The sequence below is a fragment of the Stegodyphus dumicola genome, chromosome 7, assembly GCF_044657685.1.
Source record: "Stegodyphus dumicola isolate Sdum_Otavi_A_Nest chromosome 7, ASM4465768v1".
Taxonomy (NCBI): Eukaryota; Metazoa; Arthropoda; class Arachnida; order Araneae; family Eresidae; genus Stegodyphus; species Stegodyphus dumicola.
In genome coordinates, this window is record NC_140774.1 from 10,926,084 (window position 1) to 10,951,821 (window position 25,738).

General features: G+C 34.1%; 1 protein-coding gene across 2 annotated transcripts in view; it reads right to left on the reverse strand.

Annotated features, from left to right (window-relative positions):
- The window catches only part of LOC118186947 (ornithine decarboxylase-like), an 87,623-nt gene that overhangs the window by 23,436 nt on the left and 38,449 nt on the right, over positions 1–25,738 (reverse strand). For both annotated transcript variants that reach the window (XM_085819871.1, XM_085819870.1), the window contains exons 5-7: positions 9,118–9,290; positions 7,041–7,175; positions 3,446–3,611 (exon numbers count right to left, since the gene is read on the reverse strand). In XM_085819871.1, the coding sequence (XP_085675997.1) occupies positions 3,446–3,611; positions 7,041–7,175; positions 9,118–9,290 (474 nt within the window). The remainder of the gene's footprint in view (positions 1–3,445; positions 3,612–7,040; positions 7,176–9,117; positions 9,291–25,738) is intronic.

Genomic DNA, 25,738 nt, shown 5'->3' on the forward strand with positions numbered 1-25,738 from the left:
GCATAATGTACATCGTCTTTCTCCACAACGTATCGCTGAATGTTGAACACGCTGCAGAATTCTCCATGAGAAACATTTATCCGGATAAAAGGCAAAATGTCACAATAGTCGAATCTTGGGTGAACTTAAACGAATGTAATAAAAAGAGATTCACTTATTATCATCAAAGAGAAACAAATCGTAAAACATGGTTCAAAAAATCTAAACAAAGTTTTTCTAAGGGATTTATGATTTTTGCTGGTTTTTCATATCACGGAAAATTAAAAATAGAGAGAGTGCGGGAAGTGTTAGATCAACACCACACTTTATCAAAAACCTATTTTTACCCAATTTTCAAATATGAAATACCTTCCTTCCCTTTACACAATATGATTAATCAGTACAACTGAATTAAGACAAAATTAGCAGGGATACGTCAAAAAATCCACTGTTAATTTCCTGGAAATAATGGAAGAGGAAACGAGTATCAAGGCCATATCCTTCACTCATATCTCTACTAAATCTCCTCATCTCTATCACCAACGCAATTTTTACGCTTTATATTTTTTAAAAGCGGGTTACAATGAAAATCATCTAAAAAAATGGGCGAACAGCCTTTGTAGGATCTCATCAGTGCACTGATGAATTCACTGCAACTTTTGATTTCTTGCGAACTTTGTCCTAAAACTTGGTAGAAGTAGTATGTATTCTTGGCCTTCGCGCAAGGTTGATGTACATTGCGAAAAAAAGAGGACAATTCTGTATCTCCCGTTCTACTGGGCCGATTGACGAAATTGCGTTTTTCCTGTCTCGAAAGCACGACTTAAAATACATTTTAGATTTATATAAGTATAGCGTTGTTCTAATATAGGTATTCTGACACAAAATCGCACTTTTTCTGAAATGACATGCCAATTATTTCGATTCTGTGACTCAAATTATGCCAAACTGCCAAGTTTTGTAAAATTTGCACGAGTAGTTTTTAAAAAATGAGCTCTGAAATGTTACCTCCTCGATGTAATAATTTGTATATTAATCTCTCTTTTTTATTAAAATTATTTCATTGTTACTTTCAAATTTGGAAATTAAGGTTCAAATCCAAATAAAATTCGCCCATTTTTTATGATTTATTTTTAAAATTTGTATTTTAAAATAATTTTTATAAATTTTTTGGAAAAAAAATTTGGTATTACAATCTATAAAATTTTTACCATGATCTTAAAGTGGATGTATTTCTAAGCACACCTGCAAAAAATCAGAATTTTTTATTCAAAATTTCCGAAGATATACGTGAATTTATATACTGGCATGTTTTGTAATTTGGCATATTTGTTGAAAACGATAATAACATCAAATGTGGTTTGTTAAAATTATTTGAAAGTAGGAAAGATGAGACTTTTTTCCGCTCTTACGCAATGCAAGAAGGGAAAGGAAAATAGGTTTAACTTTTAAGAAGTTTACCAAGTGAATTATTCCTGGCGCAAACTGAAAAAAAATGCGCCAAGGTAAATTTTTGAATTTCTCCGTAAGTTTCATATCAAATTTTTCAAAATTTAATATTAAGGCATAATTTGTGTCGTGGAATCGAAATATGGAAAAACATTGGCATGTCATTTCAGAAAAGCCCGATTTCATGTCAAAATACCTATATTAGAACAATGCTATATATAAATCTAATATATATTAAGTCAAGCTTTTAGGACATGAAACGCAATCTGAATTTTGTCCATCGGACCAATAGAATGGGAGATATAGAACTGTCCCATTTTTGTTTTGTGCAATGTGCATACACATCTATTTTGCAATTTACCGTAAAGGAAGTCAATGCGTAGACGCATGAAAGCAAATTGTATAGGAAAAATTGGGCAAATTTTTGGATGTTGAAGTAAATGGAATTCGTTTTGTTTTCGATGACAGATGAAGCTCATTGTTTATTCTTTTGTATTTAATATTTTTTTATATTTGCTGATATACAGAGACTAGTAATTTTTTTTCTATTCTCCAACCTCCGAGAGAATTGTGAAATTGTGAATTTCTAAAATGTAAATAAATGATTACTTCTAAAGTAGATTTTTTTAGAATTTTATATATTTCTTTCACGTTATAAAATACTGTCATAAATTAAGCCAGACACTAATGATTAGATCGTAAATGAAGAGTAATGAGAGCTTTCTAAAACACAGGTTGTAACAGGAAGAGGTTTTCTTTTAACCCCAAGAATCATATAAAGATAACAAATTTACAAGAATTATATAATGATAAAAATGTAATATAAGGATTAAAATTTGTGTGACAAGCATTAATGCTGCATAAAAAGAATCATCAGTATTCCTTGTCTCACCCAGTCAGTGGTTAGACTTATTTTTCTTAGAATTTGATGCTTATTGTTTATATTCACGTCTGGATTGTGTTAGACCTAATGAACTTTCAAAATAGTTACATCAAATGCAGAAAGACCGTGGGAGAGAGTCATTAAGCCGAGGCAAGAGGAAGACATGCAAGCAAAAAAATGAAATGCAGCCAAAATACAACTATAAGATAACAAAACAATAAAAAAATCAAAGGTGTGTCAAACGAGTTTTCTAATTTCCATTTCTCAGAGTAAAAAATGATGCCAGACAAGGCAGTAAGGCAGCAAAATGGAGGTTCATATGGCATCCGCATAAAAAAGAGCACTAATAGGTGAGAGACAATTCCAAATCGAAAGAGATGGGTTTAAGGCAGAACCATTATGTAAAATAAGCACGTGCTTGGGGCATGACGGAAACGAGGCACACAAAAAGGATCCTTAAGATCTCGAGGAAAGGAGGCACTAAAAATGTTTTCCATCGCCAGTTTTGTGGTGGAATATTTGATGCAGCTAAACCACGGTCGTGAGAGATAAAATGGGGAGGGGCAAAAACAGGCGTAAATGCATGTGAGAACATCAGAATCTCTTAAGTGTTTAGGACCTGTAAAAGTCTTGATCCAGAGCTCGCTGAAGAGTCATGATCAGTAGACAAACGAAAGGTAGTGATTTGTTCTGGTAGGGTATTAAACTGAGAAGCTCATTCTTTGCTCGAATTCCTCTTTGTACAGATATTACTGTTATTTAGAATTCTGTGAAGTACAATGGATATTTTAGATCGGTAAGTAACATTCCTAAGTCCAGTTTTTAGGATATGTGGGTGTGTGTGCCCTTCTTTGCAGCATTACACCATGACTCTAATTACAAAAAAATGCAGTTGATTATATATTTGATCATAGCCAGTATTGTTCAATCTTTATGATAAAACACGATTTATAATTGTATCCTATCGTCAATTGCAAAAACTGTTGACACTCGAAGTGCAAAGAATTTGGTTGAAAAACATATGTTTATGGTGATGGACACTAGAATTAAATAAGCAAATTACCAATGCATACGTTTCTTAAAGTATTGGAAATATAAAATAACTGTCAAAGTTATTTTATTCAAGATACATACTTCATGGAATAATTTTTCTCTTTCAGTGGAGCCGAAAAATCCACCTCCGATGTCTACTATTGTGAATTTGAAGCCTAGTTTCTTTGCCTCATCGAAAACTTTTCGTGTGTCACAGATTGTGGAAGCGAAAGATCCAGGTTCCGTACAAAGAGCTCCCACGTGAAAGCTATCGTTAGAAATTAATATTATTTCAGGAACGTTTTTATTTAATAACAGTATATATATCAAAAGTCTTACGAAGTAACTATATTTTAATCATAATTTTCAATCAGTAAAACAAATTTAAGATTCACCATTTGACAAGATTAATTTTTCTGCCGAGTAAGAATTATGAATGTTACTTAATATTTGTTTCATATTAAAATATATTTACAATGTATTATTTGCAGCTGTGGATAGATCTGATTTGCAATGAGCAGAATTGAACAGAAAATAGCAGGAAATTTTTTATATTTCTAAATGTCTGAAGTTCTGGAAACAGTTCTACAAAACTTTAAAAGGAAAATTTAGATATTCGAATGAATTAAGCAGTGATATTTGAAAGCAACACAATTTGTAGAAATATTTTAATTCACTTCCTTTTTACTTCCTTGTACGAAGTTAAAAGGAAGTATTGTAATCGCGAAAAGTTTCAGGCAGCATATTTCGACGAAACTATCCCATTTCGATCTCTTTCAAATGCAATTTAACGATGTATTTCCGTGATATCTGTATGTAAGGGCAGAATAAAACACTCTTTTCCCCCCAAAAAAATTATAAAACTGCTTTAAAATGAATTCTGAAGAGAATTTTTCGTGGCGTCTGTACGAACGTATGTACGTACGTATCTCGCATAACTCAAAAACGAGTAGCCTCAGAACATTGAAATTTTGTATATAGGACTGCTATAACATGTAGATGTGCACCTCGTATTTTGGTTGCAATCGGCCTCACCAAACGTATATAAATATATTTATATATATATCCACTCTGTTACCCGGCTCAGTGATCTCAGTTTCTTTACTCTTATATGTTTGTAAATTGTACATTTTTTGCTTTAAAAATGATTGAATTATGTTGTTCTTATCTTCCGGTTAAGGTTTTTATGCCTTTAGTAAATCTGTATGCAATATTTTTATAATTATCAACAATTTTAAAATTGTTTAAGTGCCGCTAAGCCTAATAATGTTTTTGATGGCGGCTATTTCTCTTGTTTACATATGAAACAGCAGGATAGCGGATTCGTTGCCAATCTAGAGAAACTTAGCTTCGCAACAACAAAGATAACGCCTTCATTTATTATTTAAATCATGCTTAATCCTTTCTGGAATTTTTTCGAGGAAATAAGCGTTTAAGATTTACTTCATAATTTTTAATACAGATATTTTGAGTTTTTATGTATTTTTGCCTTGTCGCGAAGTGAAAACTGAATTAATTGAATGAGAAATACTCAATCGTCTATGAAAAACTGTTTCTTTTTTGTTTTGTTTTCTTAATTTCTTTAGTACATCGTTCTAGCTTTATTATAGTATTTCAAAAGAACATGTGGCAGCGATTAAATAATTCTTTAAATGATATAAATTTTGTGCATTCTGAGTTATAATATGAACGAAATATAATACTGGTAAGTAAACCTAGCGCCAGAGTGTCGCTATGGTAAACAAAGTGGATTTTAAAGAATGCATTTATTCTATTGTGGTTTATGCGCTGTCGGCGAAGTAGGTTTAATTCAATCTAATAAGTTTAAATGAAATGTAAGAAAAAATGCGTATAATTTAATATTACAAGGAAGTCATGTGGTGTACACATCATATTTTTTATTTAAGTTTACGATGTATAATAAAACTCTAATGAATTTTTCATTGCGGAGTGGAATTTTGCTGTATGCATTCGATATGTTGATTAAGAAAAATCATTCGGAATATTCAGTTACTGCTCATCAAATTTACTACATATGTTATTTAAATATTCACAAAAATATATTGTTGTGTGTGAAATGGTTCGTATTAGATTGAATGCACAAGTCCAATAATAGGTTAACAAAATTTATTCTTATCAAAAGAAATATATGAGAACGCTTGAGTTTTCCTCGGAGATATTCATACAAGTGTTCACAATATCACGCAGTATAATCAGTAGTCATACTTCAAACTACTAAAAACATTAAAATACAAAGCAATGCAAAGCGTTGTCTAAAGAGAAAGCTAATTCAGATATCTCAGTTCACGCGGAACTAAACAAATTGCAACAACAATAACTAAGCAACTTGCAACAATTACAATAGCAGCTAATTAAACAACTGAGCTGAGATGCTCTCTGTTTTTTTTCTTTTTTTTATAGATTTCAACCAGCCGACTAGAAAAATCTAGTAATTTCTGTTTTCCGAAATTTCTGGAAAGCAAGAAGAGTGGAATTACAGTTGCAACTAATATAGTAGTCAATAACATTTATTCAATTTAAATACAAATTAACGAAATATCCATTTATTTAATGTTAAATGCACGTGCTCCTGTATTTTTACTTTTTCGGCATAGCTTTCTCTTAAAATTTGTCTCGCGTTGCATTACACGGGGAAATACAACAATTTTAATTACAATTGTACGAAAATTGGCTATCTAAATACAAAATTTATAACAATATTTTTCAGTTACTATTAGCATGCTCTTTTGTTTAAACCAGGACTTTAAACTTTGTTAAACTCTCGCGACCATTTTTTATGGCTCAGAATCTTTTCGCGATCCCAGATATTAAATTTAAAATAAAAATATAAAAATAAATATCCTTCCGTAGATAATTTACTTCTTTGGTAAACAGTATACATATAAAAAGAAGTAGTTTTAGGATTTATTCTAAGCAAACAAAAAATAAAGAAAATTCTATTGAGACAGATGTGTTTGTTTTCTGCTGCGTAACAAATTAAATGTTGGTACGATATTTGACACTGCTGGCTGGACATTAGGCATCTTTAACATGTTTCAAAGTTGAACGACATTTGGTTTTATTAAGCCTTAAAGCTGCAAGTTACATAAAAATATGTAGTGCTGAATGAGAGAAGAACATTTAATGCCATTTCAGAAATAGTTGTAACTCCAATCCAGAATTCATCAAGGATTCTTGTGAAATCTCAAGTTTTAAGTTTGAATCGCTAGATAGTTTTCACAAATTCCTTTTTACACTTTATATAACAGGTGATTAATCGCATTAATATCAATTAATGTAATGTCTTTAAAAGTCTAATCTCATAATAGTAATTTCTTTAAAACTCTTATGAATACAGTTTCTTTAAATTCAACTATCGAATTGAATTTTCGCGACCTCATTTGGGTGGCGACCCGTAGTTTAAGAAACTTTGGTTTAAATGATTCACAAGGTGCATCATAGGCACAGACTTGACAATGAGTTTATCATATCATTAGATTGTAGAATCATTAAATTTGGAGAATGCATAAACTCAAAAGGTAAAAGTTAAGGCTGGAGGGTCAAAATGGATGATATTCTGATAATAACGCGAATGGGAAAATATAGTTCATATTCAGAATTATGCAAACCTAGAACAAAACAATTATCGCATCTAACATTTTCTTACATCGCTTTATATCTAATTATGCATACTTACCTTACTCCGACAACTTTCAGATTAAGTTCTTTAGCTCGAGAGAGCAAGTAATGGATTTCATCCAGTTTGCAACCGAATTTTTCACTCAGATCAAAGGCACATTGAATGTCTTTTGGGCTGAGACGTAGAAGCAACCTGGAACAAAAAACTGTACTTCATACTGGATTTCAGCCACATGATTAGAAATACCTGAGGTATAATAATATATAAATAATCAAAAGGTAAAAAATTAACTTTTATCTTTTGAGTTGTCTGTATCCATAGTCAAAATGAAGGAGACGGCAATATGTGCAGGCAAATTTTGAAGATGAGCAGTTAGTTACAAGTTAATTAAGTAGAAAGACACTTTAAAATGTTATAACTGTGAGGTTACTATAGAAGATTAAAAAAAGATGAAGTATGAAGATTATATTCACATTTATTTTCCCCCTCGCGCACACAAATAACATTTCACAACTACACGCTGTGAAATGCAGTTTGGGAAAAATACTCGTGGGATTGCATAATCTTAAGCTTAATTTTTCGTTTTAATTTGATAAATGTTAGAGTATAACTTGCAGTAAATTTTTCGAAAGCAAATTAAGAAATGTTCATTGATTCTTTTTTATACTTAGAAATAAAAATAAACGGTTCTAATATTTATCAAATGTAAAAATTTGCATTTATAATTGCAGCTGAATGAATCCTTTTTAAGTAAAAATAAAAATGATTTGAACTAAATATAAGGGTAATTTTCTCAATAATAAATATCTTGCAAAGTCTCTATGTTAAAGAAAATTGTATTTTAATAAATAATGACTTCGAGACTCAAATTCTGCGAATCAGTCCTGGATGCATCTGGCGTGATATATAGTACAATTGTCATCTTGGTAGATAGGTTTGGCGGTAACGCTGTCTCAAGGCAAGAAGTCTCCATAAGGGATGACGTAATCTTCCAGTATGGGAATATAATCTGCAATCTTCATCCGAGTATTGCCTTGCACCAGTTGTCCAATGCCAGTCTTCGAAATACATTCCCAAAACAGAGCCTACTTCCAAGAGCTGCATCCATCTTCGAACACACGCAGTGAAGATTATATATCTTTCTGAATCTCTTAGTGACTTTTAGTATTTTTACATGGTCAGCATGCTTAGGAGGGACTTGACATTTATTCTTTGGAAAAAATTTACTTTATTTTTGTACTTGTCTTAGATATTTATTCCTTGGAGAAAACTTACTTTTATTTTTGTACTTGCCTTAGATTTTTCCAATTTTTGCCTTAGATTTTACTAGAAGGTTTTAAACGAACTATTATATTTACTTTTATAGATTACGTATTTCAATAAAGTTCTATATTAATTAATTAGCCAAAGTAGAATTTAATAGAATACCTTTCAGTGATTTTATGCAGCAAAGGGCTACATTTTTGGAATTTATTAAATGGAGGCATTATGTGAAACTGAAACCTTAATTAAATAAGAAGACTCATTAAGTACAATTCAAGTGTTAATTAAATAAACAGTGAAAGCCTTTATTATAGTCTGTTACCTTACAATAGGAACTTCAAGTTTATTTTTCGCCCTCCCCCCGATTATACTCGTAACCATAGGAACAATGGGAAAGGTTATGTGGCTTTTTTATGTTTCCCGCATCATTTCCGTTTACCCAGTCCACCAGTGGCCAAGCGATAAAGTTGCTGAACACTGGTAGTTCCGTCCGACTTCAAAGCCCGATGAACGAGCTGTTGCATGGGCGTTTTAGTGTTTTTATCCATGTGTAACATGTATATATTTCTCTTAGAAAGCCTTCTATCAAGGCATTCCTTTAGCCAGATAGCCCTCGAATGCTTTGCCATAGTTAAATGTGCATAAAGATTTTGAATACAGCCTCAAATGACTTCTAGAAATTAAATATTCTGCGGTGATGACGACATGAGTTATGATCTCAGACGGGGTATGGCAACGGCCTTGAAGCGCCTATTTTAAAGTAACAGATTATAGTAAATTAAAATTGTATTCTTATTTAAGTTATTATATTAATCAGATGCGTTATATTTGATGCATTTAATGGCTGCTTCAAATCTTACTGGTCACCAACCTGGTTTCGGGATACTTCTCATGAATTTTTATGAGCTCTTCTTCAGCATCAAATGTCATCAAATCCACGCCCACTGAGGAAGCATATTTCAAGGCACGAGGTGTCTTGAAAGTATGCGCAAATACTATATTTCGAGGGTCTCCGCCAGCTTCTACGACCATTCGAATTTCTCCCTTTAATAAATAAGAAAACAACGAGCAGACTTAAAGAAAATAAATTACTGAAAATAAATATATTTAAATTAATTTAGAAACATATTTTGACAATTTCTTGATTTATTTTCGATGAACGAAAATCTGTATTTGAATTCTGGAATGAGTAAATTAAATTAGTATATTATTTACGTAGAAATGAGATATATCTTTGTTACGTAATAACAAATTATAACTTTGCAATCTCCGTAAATGTCTGTGTGTGTATAAGGTAAAAATACGAAACACAAAATGACTAACTTTAATTTCTCTCTTTAATTTCTGATGTTAATTTGGCTACGTCCCCTTCCCGGAATCTAAAGTGCGTCATCTGAATATTAATGTGTACTGTGTTTATGTAATCATGCTGTTGTTGTTGTGTGCTGCAGAAGCGTTTAAGTGTGCGCCTTTAAGATGTTAGCCTCACTGCTACAGCTCTCGTACAATTGTATTAAATGAACTTTTACTATACTATTGCGAACCTCTTTCTTTCGTTTCGCCTTGCTTCTGTTAGCCACGTATAATTTCCTGCCTCGCTATTGTCAAGTGTCTAAAAAAGATATGAGCTGTACAAACAGTGGAGTGCATATCTCACCCATAATAAAAATTTCGAAAATTAATATTGTGTCTCTGGAAATGCTTTATCCAGACATAAAATTATGTAAATTCTGCCACTTTTATCGGTGAATGTTATCCTTGCATCTACGCATTAAAGCCTCTGCAGGTAATTACGACATGGATAAACATCTCGTCTTTAACTGATACCTATCCAATTATCCCATTCAGTGGGTTGAAAAGGCTACAATTCAGTGAGTTGAAAAGGCTATTATCCCATTTAGTGAGTTGAAAAGGTTACTGATCATGCGTGTGTACCTTTCCACTACGTACGTAAAGATTTCCGTTTTCAAACATCAAACGAGTTAAGTACAATCTGGCTTCCGACTCAAAACTCGAAGCGAGCACTTTAGAGAGGGAAAAAGGGATGAGTAGTAGTAACAGTGAGAGTTACACTAAGAAGTTCCTTTAATTCCGATTGGACAAGAGCTGTCGCACAGCAGCATAATTACATAAACATGTAACGGATTAATTTTAAGATGACGTACTAAAAGATTGCTGGAAGATGACATAGCCAAATTAAAGTCAGGAATTAAAAAGATAAAATTAAGTAAGTAATTTTGATTTTCACATCTTTATATATAGAAATATCGAAAGCAAATATTATATGATATGGAATCATTTGATGTCAGTTCAAATGAATTAAATTAATTAAGCTTTCTCCTGAATGCACTCCATTTTTCTTGCTTGCTTGATTCCAGCTAACTTCCAGCTGCTCACTTCTCTCTGTCATCTGTATTTGTCTTAAAATGCAGAACTGGTACAAAAATGTTATAAGGAATGGGTGAACATTGCACTCATAATGATGTGTGAATCAGAATGTAATTCTAAATTGTTCTGTCCAGAACTGAAATTTGTTATCAGAAATATAATTGAATATAATTGTCAGAAAGGCTCCGTCTTACTGCACCTATGTAATTATTCATTTTGTACGCTTGCACCATCTACAGCTATCAGCAGTAATTAAAATTATTTGTAGCTTCTATGGCATCCTAAATTATTACATAATATATATATATATATATATATATATATATATATATATATATATGCCACACACACACACACATATATACATATATATAATATATATATATATATATATATATATATATATATGTATATGTGTGTGTGTGGCATCTGACTAACTTCAGAGTCCGATGTTGTCGTTGCGGAGTGGAAGGCAGCCGAATTGAAGACACAGGAGAATTTCACTTTTAAAAACTCCATATCTTTCTTCACTTAAAAAGGCAGATTACTCTTATTTTAGATTCTCCAAAATGACATATCCAATAATGATTTAAATTAAAATAAGTTTAAATTTAGACTTTCGACGTCATAAATATTCTAACAAAGGGAAGAAGAGAGGACAAAGCAGAGCAAGGTCTTATAGCAGGGATGGCAAGGAGCAGTTTCACGAAAAATGGCGCGAACTCAGCATTTATAGTAGCGATTACATAACATGCCAGAATGTTCTCGAAAGTACTGGTCTAGGGGGAAGATCCTGAAATTGCGGAAAGTTAATTAGAGGTTGCCTGTTCGCGTAGAGCAAAGCCATCGTATTTTTTTAATAAAATACGATGAAAAAATACGATTTATAAAAAAAAAAAAAAAAAAAAAAAGATGGCTTTGCTCTACGCGAACCTCATTTAATTTTCTGCAATTTAGGATCTTCCGCCTAGACCAGCACCTTCCAGAACATTCGCGCCTGTTACATAACCGCTACTATAAATAACGAATACGCGCCATTTTGCGTCAGAAGCTTTTTCTCTCTCTGTGCCGTTAGGGTCTATGCTACTGCGCTTCTCATCTTGCTTTCTTTATTAGAATAAGTTATGACGCATTAAAGTTAAAATACTCTTATTTAGTAACGAATAAAGTATCTACAGTGATAATTGAATTAAAGATATGGAATAAAGATGCACAGTTAAAAGCTAAATCATTTTTGTGTCTTCATTGGATTTTTCCTTACCACTCTGCAAAAACCATGCCTGAGCTTTGATGCCAAGCTTCACCACGACTGCTAAAATATCACATATATTTGCGTTTCAAATGTCTAAATAAAATTTATTAATTCTATCAAAGATGGATTTTTATTGAAAAGAAACGAGTTTTCACTTCATTGAAATAAAGTGCAGGTAGATGAATTCCATATCAGTATGGAATGAAAAAGGAACTAGAAAGTTTACTGAAGGTCACACTGAACAGGTATTCTCCAACCATGCTTCACATAATAAATAAGAAGAAAGCGAAGTTTATTAGCTTGTTATACAATCTCAGTAATAGCATTTCCGCAGACAATATAATACGAAAGACTATTATAATAAGACTTCCAATACGAAAGAAGTTTCTAATAATATAATCAGCCGACTCGCCAAGATTCTGTTAATATTAGTGCAGGAAAAGAGAATCAGTGAGTCATAAACTATTTTCCTAATAACTGAGAACTTACTGTCTTAAAATTAATTGCAAAAATTTCTTTTAAGGAAACCAGTGTCACCAAGTTTATCAGGTTCAATGTTCCTTCTAACCTTCTTCGGGAACATGCAAGGACCTGACTCGGAACAGAGAGCTTACTAAAGCTATGTTCAAAACTGTGGGAAGTAAACAGGATACACAAGAAGGGTATACAAAACCCTTTATTTTTCTCTATTTACAATGACTTCCGTACTTCGGAATACACCGACCCGCTACTTGGAGTCAAAACGTAAAAGTATAAAAATAAAACTAAACTCTAATTTAACTTTAGAATAATAAACGTGGAAGATTGGCCTTATATTAACAGGAAGCGTATGTAGTACAGAGAACTGTGAACACTACAATACGTTTAAATTTATCAAGAGGATTAAAACCTCTGGCCTGAAAGGCAACAAGCAACTGCGTAACTTCTAAGGTAAGCGGCCTGCTTCGACTCACTGCTTCCTCTCTCTCGCTTGGCAAAAAGCCACAACTTAAATACTTGGCGTTCGCCAGACAAACTTTGCATAAAAACCTTAACGCTTATAATTCTGGCCGGAAGTAGAAAATAAGAAGTGATAGTAAAGATTTAAAATAAAATAAACGTTAGTAAAACTTAAGATCCTTACATACTTCCCGCCAGAGTTAATTAGTTTGAAACTGAGGTCTAAAACGACCTTGTTGAAAACTTTTAGCTCTAGAATCTAACGCGAGGCCAATCTTTTACAAACATTTTTTTTCGCTAGAAACTAGAAATTTAAAAGAAAGAAATTTGTTTTTACAATAGCAGCTCCCAGGATACACAATTGTTTTTTCATCTGTACTGCATCCAAACAGGAGCTCTTATTCAAATCTGGTTCCTTCCAGAGATCTGAAAGGAAAACTAGTTTAATGAAATGTTACACAATGAAATGGCAAGTAACATGTATAATTATATTTCTCTTAACATTCTTATTTCATTCATGACTATTTTAATTATCTCTCCCCGAGCTCTCTGACATGTGTTGTAACAGAACACCAAACACGAATGTGTTTCTGTCTACGTGTTCCACACTTCCTCCTACAATCAAAACACTAACGTGTTAAAATTCAACATAACCAGTAACACACCCTAATTTCAACTCTAAACCCTGAGGTACTATTCTGAAAGTGTCTAACTCTGAAGTGTTGCGTCAGAGAGCCTAACTACATCATTCAACCTTTAACACATATTCACCATGCTTTAGTCTTTTTACAGTCACACGAATAAAAAAATTTTAACATTCACTTTTACCATATCACGGTATTTCTTAACATTTAAAATAACAGTTCACATTGTATATAAGAACATATCAACATGCCGTTAATTTTATACATTTGAAAACATACATTAGTAGTACATTGTTAACTTCTATTCTTTTCAAAGCAAGTGCCAATTCTTTCTACATTGAAATAATACATTTCAAAAAGTCTTTCAGACTAAAACTTCTTTCTTGCTAGAATGTTTTAAATAAAATTTATACAATAACGTTTTACAATATTTAAGTCTTTACACAACGCTATTATACATCAACTTTATTTTACGCGCGAGTAATTGAAAAACATAATACCAAAATCGGTAACAACTCATTTCTCGCCCTTTTGGCGATAAAGGTAGACCTCGCATGAGGTAAAACTTCTTGAACTCTGCCACTTGCAGTAAGAATGAAAGATTAACTTAAGTTTGCAAAGGAACATAAAATTTTACTTATTTTTGTGATATTCGGACATCCTTTTCTGGGCCCAGTCCTTAAAGGTATTTCAGATAGTTGTTTGATTTATCCTCCTTCTTGTACGGGCTCGCCCTTCAGTGCCTTCCTCTGGAAGCTTCCTTTTTTCACCAGTTCGGTCACCCTTGAATACCTTCTTTTTCTCCTCTGCTTGTGGTCTTGGCCGTTTGATGGCAGCTGGTCTTGGCGGAACCGGGAAACTTCTGTCGTGTTCCTGCTTGGACCTCGTTGCTGGCCGTTCAAATTTTCCTTGTAACTTTTCCTCCGCCACTGATGGCCCTTCCGCAGTTCGGCGACATTTGCTGCGGAGAGTCCTGTCGGATGAGTAGATCTTCCGTTTTAAAGCCGGGTTATAGTTGCCGTCATTTCTCCTGGTTCTCTTCACATCCGTCGTCCTTCTCCCTTCTTCATTCTGGGGGTGTTCGTGAACTTTCTTTTCTGGACGGTGGAACGGCTTCTTTTTCTTGCTACCTTCAGTTTCTCCGCGGGGAAATTTTCTTTTCACTTGCTCCTGCGTCTTAATGGCTTGCCCTTGTACTTGTCGTTTTTCCACCTCTGGAGCTTGTGCCTGCGGTGTCTGCCGTGCCGGATCCTGCAAAAGATCTGAAAATATTTGCATTTTATTACGATCAAAGTAGGGTTTGATTTGATCAATGTTTGCGGAGCAGGTTTCACCATTTCTGGCTGTTAACACTACTACAGCGTGAGTTATTTTTTCTATAACATATGGTCCTTCAAATCGTGGAAAAAATTAACAGTCTTATCTTCTGGTGCTGAAGAAAGTGAATGCTTAATTTTTAAAACTTCATCCCCTACTTTATAAGTTACTCCCCGTCGTTTCAAATCATAATAGAGCTTCTGTTTTCTTTGTGCTACTTCCGTATTCTTCTTTGCTTCCTTAATTAGTTTTTCTATATCACCCATTTTAAATTCTGGGGCTCTTTGTTGCACATAAAATAATTTATCTAACGGCGTTATAATCTTTCTGCCTAGAAATAACTCAGCAGGAGTTTTGCCCGTTGTATCATGTTTTGCGGTCCTAAGGGCGAAAGCAAATTCATTGACATAGTTATCCCAGCTCTTATGAAAATTTTTAACATAACTACGGATAATTTTCACTATATTTCTATTGACCCGTTCCGCTATATTTGATTGCGGCCGATACGGGACCATTTTTAAATGACGTATGCCCAGTTTTTGGCACATGTCTTCAAATATATTACTTACAAATTGAGGACCATTATCCGATATAACTTTTAGGGGCGCCCCGTATTTTAAAATATATTTATTTAAAATAGAATCAGTAACTAATTTCGCGGAGGCTCGTTTTAAGGGAACAATTTCGGTCCATTTACTAAAATGATCAACCATAACAAGGAGATAGCGACTTTTATTTAACTGACTTTTTGGGAAAGGGCCCAATAAATCGATGCCAATTATTTCATTTGGAAATTCGGATTTAATACTATTTAGAAACCCGGCCGGGCGGAAATTAATATAATTAACTGCTTGACATGTTGGGCAGGACTGGACATACGCCCTTGTTAACTTTTTCAGTTCAGGAAAGTAGACTGCCTCGCGTACGCGTTGGATAGTTTTTCGAATACCAGCATGAGAAGCTAAAGGGCTGTCATGGAGCTCCTGCAGGATATTTAATCTAAGACTAGCTGGGATAACAGGTCGAAATTCGTTGTTGGAATTCGTAGTTTTTGTATAGAATAATAGACCATCTATTAGTTCGTAATGGGCCGCCCTATTTCTTATCGCCACAATATCTTGGTGGCTAAAATTTTCAGGATCCTTTAAATACTCATAAATGCTTCCAAACTCAGGATCCTTACCCAGTTCGGTTATTACAGTTTCTCGGGAATTTATTGTACATGCTGTGAGCATTGCCACCTTTACGGTATTACCTTGTTCATCTATTTTAATTCTTGATAGGGCATCTGCTACGATATTTTCCTTTCCGGAGGTATGCTTGATTACCAGATTATATTCTTGCAGCTTGAGTGCCCATCTTATTAACCTTGGGGATAAATTTTTCCCTGAGTACAATCTAGTTACCGCCGCATGATCAGAGTACACTGTTATCGGCGCCTTTCCAAAATAGACTCGGAACTTTTGCACTGCTAACAGAACTGCAAGTGCCTCTCTCTCAGTCGCGGAATAGTTTCTTTGTGTTTGATTTAAAGTTCGGCTAAAAAATGCCACGGGCTGCTGATTTTGCGAAAGTACCGCTCCTACCGCATAATCCGAAGCATCCGCTGAAATTTTTAAATTCTCATCCTTTTCAGGAAATTTCAACACAGGGGCTTGCGTTAATGCTTGTTTTAATTTTTCGAAAGCACTATTGGCTTCGGCCGTCCACGAGAATCTTGCCTTTTTCCTTTTTAATTTTAACAATGGCTCAGCGATAGCTGCAAAATCTTTTATAAAGGACCTATAATATGAACAAAGTCCTAGAAAAGAAGAGAGCTTCTTTGCCGTGTTTGGAGTCGGATACTTTTGTACAGCAATTATTTTTGATTCGTCTGTCTCTATTCCTTTCTGAGATATCTTGTAACCTAAATATTTTAATTCAGGGGCTGCAAATTTGCACTTTTCGACATTAACTTTTAGACCGGCCTCATTTAATAAAGAAAACACCTGTCTTAAATCCTGTACATGTTGGTCGAGATTATCACTAGTTATAATGATATCGTCTAAATAGATAAATGTGGACTTTCCAAGAACAGGTCTTAACACAATGTCCATGCATCGCTGAAATGTTGCCGGGGCCCCTGAAAGGCCAAACGGCATCCGCAAAAATGCATAAGTGCCAGACTTGGTTATAAAAGCAGTCTTAGGCACGTCCTCAGGCCTAACCCCTATTTGAAAATAACCAGTCGTTAAGTCTAAAGTCGTCATAAATTTGGTTGATGTTATGTTCCTTAGAATTTCTTCTATGATCGGTAACGAATATACCGGATATATAGTTATGGAGTTTAATTTACAGTAATCAATCGCGAATCTCCACCTTTTCGGATGTGTCAAAGGATAGTCATTATTTTTCTTACATAAAACCACCGGGCTAGCATAACTACTTGAGATGGGCGTTATGATTTTTTTACGTAGCATATCGGTAATATGCCATTCTATAATTTTTTCCTTATTCTTATCATACCGGTATGGTTTTTGACGAACTGGCAATGCATCTCCGGTGTCAATACTATGGTTAGTAACCTGAGTAAATCCTGGAATATCACTAAATAACGAAGCAAATTCACTTACCACTTGTCGGATTCTATCTTGCTCGTCATTAGGCAGGTGGTCAAGATTTAACCTTGGCAATTCAGCCTTTTCTGCACGAACTGGTTTCATTGTCAGCTTAAGGGACGCTTCATTAAAATCCAGTGTTGCTTGTGCGTCTGAAAGAAAATCTATTCCTAAGATTATATGTGCTTGCAGATTCTTTACTATGAAAAACATAACCTTTACTTGTTCGTCCTTGATACGGACATACAGCGGTAATTTACCTATACACTTACATCTTTCTCCTTGCGCAGCTAACACTGTCGTATTATCCGAATTATATATACGATATTTACGAAAATACTTCCTAAAAAAATCTTCTGCCACACAGGAACACTGCGCGCCTGTATCCAGGAGTGCGGTGGCTGGGATATTATTCACGAACACTTCAATCTTCGGAAGAGTCAAATTTTTCACCATTACTGTATTTAACTTGTAGGAAGAGGGGTTTTCGTGACCTTCGGATTTCCGCACCCTCTCGTCAGCAGAAATCCGTTTTAGTTTAAATTATTTTTCCTTTCCGTGCTTTCCTTCTTTTTCCCCTGGCCTTGAGACTTTTTTTCTGGGTTGCTATTGAACTGTCGACGTTCGCCGGCTGTTTTTGAATGCTCGGGTTTCCTTGCCCACTGATTCGCTTTTTCTCCGTAGCCATGTGCTTGAGTTTGCTGTAGTCTTGGCGTACCAAATTGGTTTCGCTGTTGATATTGGCGTCTTCTTTCGACGTCCGCCGTTCTTCTACTTTCAAACTGGATTGCTAGCTCAAATAACTTTTCCAGTGTAGTCGGATTTCTTAATTTAATAAAGTCTTGCACTTGGGGCAGTAACCTCGGCAAAATCACTTGAATTATCTCAGGATCCGGACGGTTTCCATACAAGAGTTTGAAGACATGAATTTTTCTTAAAATAAAGGTGGAAAGATTTTCGATTCGTTGCTGATATATGCTGTAAAGTTCCGTTTCCAATTTTGCACGATCCCTTACGACAGGGAAGGCTTTTACTAGGGCAGTCTTGAAATTTTCGTAAGTATAGGTGAGACTTCCTGCTTGACCCAATAGACTTCTGCCTATACATTTGAACCAGTTAAGCGCTTGGCTCCTCAAAGCGCTGGTAGCTAAGGTAACTTTTTGAAATTCGTGCACGGGGTAGAGCATGAAGTGGTCATCCAATTTTTCCAAAAAACTGATTACCCGTGAGTTTCCATTAAATGTTGCTTCTGGTTTCATCAAAGCGCGCATGGTCTGGACGATGTAACCAAATCCTTCCAGGGCGGCAGCTGGCATTTCTGGATTCTGAGCCGTGTCTGCAGGCAGCACAGGTTCTTTTTGAAACTCGGCCATGGTTATTCTTCTTCGTTGGGCGCCACTATCAGGTTCAATGTTCCTTCTAACCTTCTTCGGGAACATGCAAGGACCTGACTCGGAACAGAGAGCTTACTAAAGCTATGTTCAAAACAGTGGGAAGTAAACAGGATACACAAGAAGGGTATACAAAACCCTTTATTTTTCTCTATTTACAATGACTTCCGTACTTCGGAATACACCGACCCGCTACTTGGGGTCAAAACGTAAAAGTATAAAAATAAAACTAAACTCTAATTTAACTTTAGAATAATAAACGTGGAAGATTGGCCTTATATTAACAGGAAGCGCATGTAGTACAGAGAACTGTGAACACTACAATACGTTTAAATTTATCAAGAGGATTAAAACCTCTGGCCTGGAAGGCAACAAGCAACTGCGTAACTTCTAAGGTAAGCGGCCTGCTTCGACTCACTGCTTCCTCTCTCTCGCTTGGCAAAAAGCCACAACTTAAATACTTGGCGTTCGCCAGACAAACTTTGCATAAAAACCTTAACGCTTATAATTCTGGTCGGAAGTAGAAAATAAGAAGTGATAGTAAAGATTTAAAATAAAATAAACGTTAGTAAAACTTAAGATCCTTACAAGTTTAACAGCATTTATATAAGATGAGACCCTCAGAAATGTGAAAGATAAAATACGATTATTTAAGAAATCTTTTTGTCTCTTTATTCCCCACAGAATGATGACAAAACTGTTTACTTCCTGCTGATGTTAGTTGGGGAAGATTTATACAAAATTATTTAATTTTTTTAATTACGATGTATGACTTCTGAAAGTACTACAACATAAGCGGTCAGCCGCCTAAAATAGTTACTGTAAAAAAGAAAAAATATAAAATGATTTTAACGAGTCCAGCTGTAGAGACATTAGGTTTTTTTTTTTTTTGTTAAAGTTGGAGAGATGAAAAATGAGCAATGCTCTCGCCTGCACTCGAACCACGGACCTCTCGAATACGCGTCGAGTGTGCTGACCACTACATCACGAAGGCTTGCTAAAAAGGCGAGAGAAATACCTTATATACTCTCCCTTTTAAAGGGCGACTGGTGATTAGGGGACCTAATCGCCAAATCCTGGTGGTGGAGAATCATCGTCCACCACCTTTTAGTTCGGGCGCCAATGTAGAAACATTAGTTTTTTTTTAAAGCAGAAGAAATGAAAAATGAGCAATGCTCTTGCAGGGACTCGAACCACGGACCTCTTGAATACGCTTCGAGTGTGCTGAGCACTACACCACGAAGGCATGCTAAGAAGGCGGGAGAAATACCTTATACAGCTAGTGTAATTTCACTGTTCCAGCTACTATAATACGAAGAAATGCGTTCCTTTTTTATAATTGCTTATTTTGTTGATCAGTAGATGTATTAAATTTTTTAAAAAATTAAATATCTGATATATTACCGAACGACAATCCATTGGTGAATAGAAGATAAAAATATTTTTTTTTCGGGAAGTGGCAATACGTTTCTTCTAAATCGCTTGAATTCGTTACTCTAATTTAAAAGCCAAATACGTGTTGCCAAATGGCAACACATGCCTTTCAAATTGTTCAGCTTCCTTGTTAGACGTGAAACACAAATATCTTATGTTTTGATGAATGGCAACAAATTATATTTTAAATGGCTGAACTTTTTCAATGAGAAATTTAATTTTAATCAAATTTTTAAATAGCTACAATTATAATTCACAAGTCAAACAACAAAAATCAGCGTTAATTTTCAAAATTTTCACAGGACTAGTTTCGATAGTTTTATCGAACCACCATCCTCAGCTGAAAAACCGCAAATGATTTGAGCAAAAATTTGCGGTTTTTCAGCTGAGGATGGTGGTTCGGTAAAGCCATCGAAACTAGTCCTGTGAAAATTTTGAAAATTAACGCTGATTTCTGTTGTTTGACTTGTGAATTAGAACTTATTCGGCGTGTGTTTGTGTTTTAATTAAGCTAGAATTATGTTATTTTTCTCGAATCCTCAATGCTAGCCTGAAGACGAATTCCAAGAAAGAATTTCACTTGCCACTATTAGCATTATGAACTGAAGAAGTGAAGGTTCATATTCAGGTGCCACTGCTAGTATTATGGACTTAAGAAGTGAAGATTCATAATGAACCTAATGAGGTACTTACTTTCGTATACTTACTTTCGACGACTATTTCTAGTTCTTTAACTATCGAGTTCAGAATTTGGGAACTATGATTACTGTATTATCACAGCCTCCAAAGTACACCGTATTTACTCGTCTGTTACCCCATTTTTTACTAATTTTATTGTAAGAAAATCGAGAGGAGTAAAATGATGGGAATAATTTAATTTCCAGAAGACGTGGTGAAAATAAGAATATAACAAATGAAAAGTAATCTTGGGTAAACTACCGATAACCATTACAAGATTATTTATTTAGAAGAAATCTACATTTTAGTAAAACTAGAGTAATATTAACATTTCATTGTCTAAACAGTTATTTCCTTTTCTACTTCCCTATGTCCAGAGTCTCGTCGCTCTCATTACTGTCTGTGTTGTCTGCTGCAGCTTGCAAAATGTTGTCATCATCACCATCAGGAGCACTAGACATCCTAGTTTTCTTGAAACACTTCACTGTTACTGCTTTATTAATCAGAGCCCATGCATCCAAAGTGTATACGAGCCAGTTTCCCTTAGAAAGTACTCCACGAAGGCATCCCTCCCCTTAGGCAGATAGCCCTAGTGTGCTTTGCCATAATTAAATACATCACTACACCACCCATGCATCCAAAATCCACGAGAAAATCAATGAGTAAAAGGAAAATGGGGATGTAATCAGGTTGCTGAGTTTGTGTACAAACTTAGCTAGCTTTCTGAAAGCCTTAAACATGTTGAAAATGATATCAATATAAGGTTGGATATTTTAGATGGGGAGATTAAAAAATAAAATTTTTAAAAGTAGGCTTATTTTAAATAACTTTTCATTAAATTTTTATGAATGAAATATAGACATAACTGAACCTCTTTCGTCTTGCATATGGCCCTACTGTTGAGATTAATACTTCTTTTCGGGAGGCTGTTTACGATATGTAAGTTACATATACTTTTTTTAAAATAAAACTTTCATTTTTTTTTCTCTGATTAAAACTGCCTTAATTCATATAAATTATAATTATTTCAACATGTTACATAGATCAATATAATATGTAAGCATATCAAACATTATTTAAAAAATGATCCATTAGAGTTGTTGCATATTTCTTGCTAGTAGCTTCTCAACAGTGATCTCCAAGACACGACATTGGTTGTAACTTTCTGTATCTCCGCGTTTAAGTTCGAGTGTTCCTCTCAAAATTTTAATACTGTCGAGACTCTACTGCTGTTGGTACAGGATCGGAATTTTCATTTTCGGAGTCACTTTCATTTTCTCTAATTCCTTTGTTTTCTCTGGTAACTTCGATAATCTCTGTATCACTCTTTCGTAGCAAGTCTGTATATTTTCATCGATTCCCAGATATTAAAGGAGGGTCTCATCATGCATATCCTCGTCGTCACCCTTGTCTTCTGACACATCTTGAGAGTTTCCAGAAATTTGCTTTGGATGAAAGCCGGCTTTTAAAAACAATTTGACATCGTTTGCGAAGTTACTTCATCCCACGCATTTTAAATAACATGCATAGCATGTACGAAAGAAATTGACTTAGCAGTTTCCTTAGAAAAACAAACTGCATCAGTCATCTCAGTTTCATTAATAACATTTCGAACTACTTCCTTCCTGTAAAGACGCTTGAATGCTTTTATAAAACCCTGATCTAATGGCTGAATGTTACATTTTAGTACACCCTGATCTAATGGCTGAAGGCACATTTTATAACCCTTTGATTTAATGGCTGAATGGTAGATTTTATAACACCCTGATCTAACGGCTGAAGAATGAAAGTTCTATTAGGAGAAGGGAAAACTAATTTTATACTTTTCAGCGAGAGACCAGTTGGATGGGCAACGTAGTAATCTAACAAGAGCGTCACTTTTTCTTGCTGAAGTTCTTTATCCCATTTCATAACAAAATGATTAGAAATACTGCTTGTCAACAAAGCATTCATTGTTGTAATAAGTTACAAACAAATGCTTGACGTCCTTCAGACAACAAGGGTTTCGGTCGAACAGATGACTAATGGAGTCTTTTTAACTGTTCCGTCCATATTACACGTTAATAACTCAGTAACACGTTGTTACATTTTTTACAGCCAGATGACGACCCATTTTTAAACATAATGTATGATCTGAGGTAGGGCTGGATAATAAAGAGCAGTCTTATCAGTGTTAGAAATTTGATTCGATTTGTATTCTTGCAAAAGTACGGCAAATTTTTTTCCTATCCGATTATCGGTTTCATTACAGTCTACACCTTGTTTCTCTAAATGTAATTTTCAGAAAACGATACTGTTTCTTTCTTTTCATTTCGTAAGCAATCCAGCGTTAAAGACAAAGTCCTCTACGAGCATTATGGTGGATTCTGTACTTTTTTTACATAGGATTTCTCGCGACATCGTAGCGTTCTTGTTCCTGACATTTCGAAACCACTCCAAGACAACAGTTTCTACATCGGTAGACTTTACACTTCGCCTTCGCTTACGTGAGACATTTGCACTTGCCATCAGTTCATCCGATATTGCCTCCATTCTTTAAATAACGTACATAAAGCAGATTGTGAAATTCTGAGTTCTACAAAGGATTCACATTTTGGCAAAGTATCATATTGCTTAAAAAATTCTTTTATCTTTTAAGGTTAAGTCCTTGTGTTTGGAAATTTCGAGGCATGACAAAACAGGAAAAGCACGATGTGCGTGAGTGAACTGAACGATGTGCGTGAGTGAATTGTATGAATAAAAAACAAGGACAGTTTTTAAACACATTCTTCCTCGCGTCTTTCTTATGTTCCCCCCGCCCCCCATCTGAACCAGTCATGGAGGTAGGAAGTAAGATGAAGTCGCCCTAAACAAGTTTCTCCGTACCCAGCTCTGAAGCACCGGCGATCCCTACGTGGTGACCAAAACATTGGGTCATTTACCATTGAGTTTTATGGGATTTGACGCGTTCGGGTGTAAATATTTTGTAATTACGTCGCAAATATACATATAAATGTATATATTTTCTTTTTCTACAACACTTCAGAGTCCTAAGTATGTGACAACAACATATTTTTAAACAACATTTCATTCTGAACGGAATTAAATGCTATACTTTTCACAGGACAGTTTTCTCAGAATGGTTTAATTTGAATGAAATATTTTCACAAATTTTCGTTAATTACATTAGAAAAAAAAATTAAGGTAATTCGATTTTATTCGGTTAAGGTACAAAAATTAAGATCAAAGTTTATTGTATTATTAATATTAAAATTATGCATTATTTCTTTTCTATTTATAGAGCTTCTTCCTAAAATACTTTCTTAAATACGACATGATTTTTTGGCTTCTTTTAAATCGAAAAATGTAAGTCAATTTATAATTAATGCTCTATTCGGTTCATTTTAAATTAGAGAATTATTAGGAATTAGCGAAATACTTTAAATAAGTATTTCGGTATTAAATAGTATTTGACTTTCTCTGAACATTTCTGAAAGGGAATAAAATAAGTTTTTTTTTTTTTTTTTTTTTTTAGGTATTATTTAAAACTTGTAACTGAGTTATTATAAAATGTAAAGGGAATAATTCTTTTAATTATACTTATCAGATTTATTTTTTTTACCCTTCATTTCAACAATACATATTCCAAAACTCTTTATTACGTTCTTAAGTGCGCATCTCATAGCATTTGCTTTACAATACCTTTTAACAGATTGCTTTCCAATACGAACAATTCTTGCTTAAATAGTTTTATAACGTATTTGTCAACAGGATTTCAATTTATGTTTACAATTCAATATTAAGGTTATTATATATTTAGATAACATTTATAATCATTATAAATTAGATACATTTAATCATTAGATTTTTTCACAGTTGTTTATAAGTGAATAAATTCTTCATTTCAAATACATTTATAAATAATTTAATGAATATTTAAGTATTTTGTCAAAGGCAGATACATGCTTTTTGCAAGTACATGCATAAATACCCATACATATTTCCTATTTTTCATTTCCGGCATGTGCAAATCTTTAATTTCTGTGCATTCACTATATTTTTCGTGTAAAGTAATTTACACTAATTTAGGATACACCCGAAAGTTTTACATAAAAAATATATATGAATATAATTTGAATGAAAATTATAAGTATTATTTTTAATACGCATTCAAAGGTCAGTTTTTCTTCAAAATTCTTTCACGATGGCATCTCTCTCTTTAGGCAGATAGCCCTTGCATGCGTTACTCTATTTAATAAAAACTTAATCTGACCTATGTGCCTAATTACAAATATTTGAACATACATAATTTTATATTTACATTTAGCCATCACGTTTCAAACTTTTCAAATCTTCTAGAAAATAAATTTTGGCAGATCTCTTTTAGCAATTTTCTTAAAATCTATATTTTTGTAGTGCAACTGCTTAGAATTTTATAAAACAAATTCATAATCAAAATCGCTGTTGTTAGTTATCGAAAAATAACCAAGATGCGATTTTTGCGTAAATGTCAGTAAACTATACAAATTGCTATTATCCATCACACTATGAATGTTTCTTTCATGCGAGAGTGTCCCTTTTTCGATTTCTATGGAACTGTCGTGTGTCGAAATAGACAGAATCTTGTCAAGCGAGCTTCTGAATGTAAACAAAGAACACCCCGTCTGGTGACCTAAGCTTCAAAGCAGTGCTTCATTTCTAGCGCGGAATGGCCCGTCCTCCCTTTCCTACCTCCATGCATCCAGTGATTATAAATGTTATCTAAATATATAATAAACTTAATACTGAATTGTAAACATAAATTGAAATCCTGTTGACAAATACGTTATAAAACTATAAGCAAGAATTGTTCGTATTGGAAAGCAATCTGTTA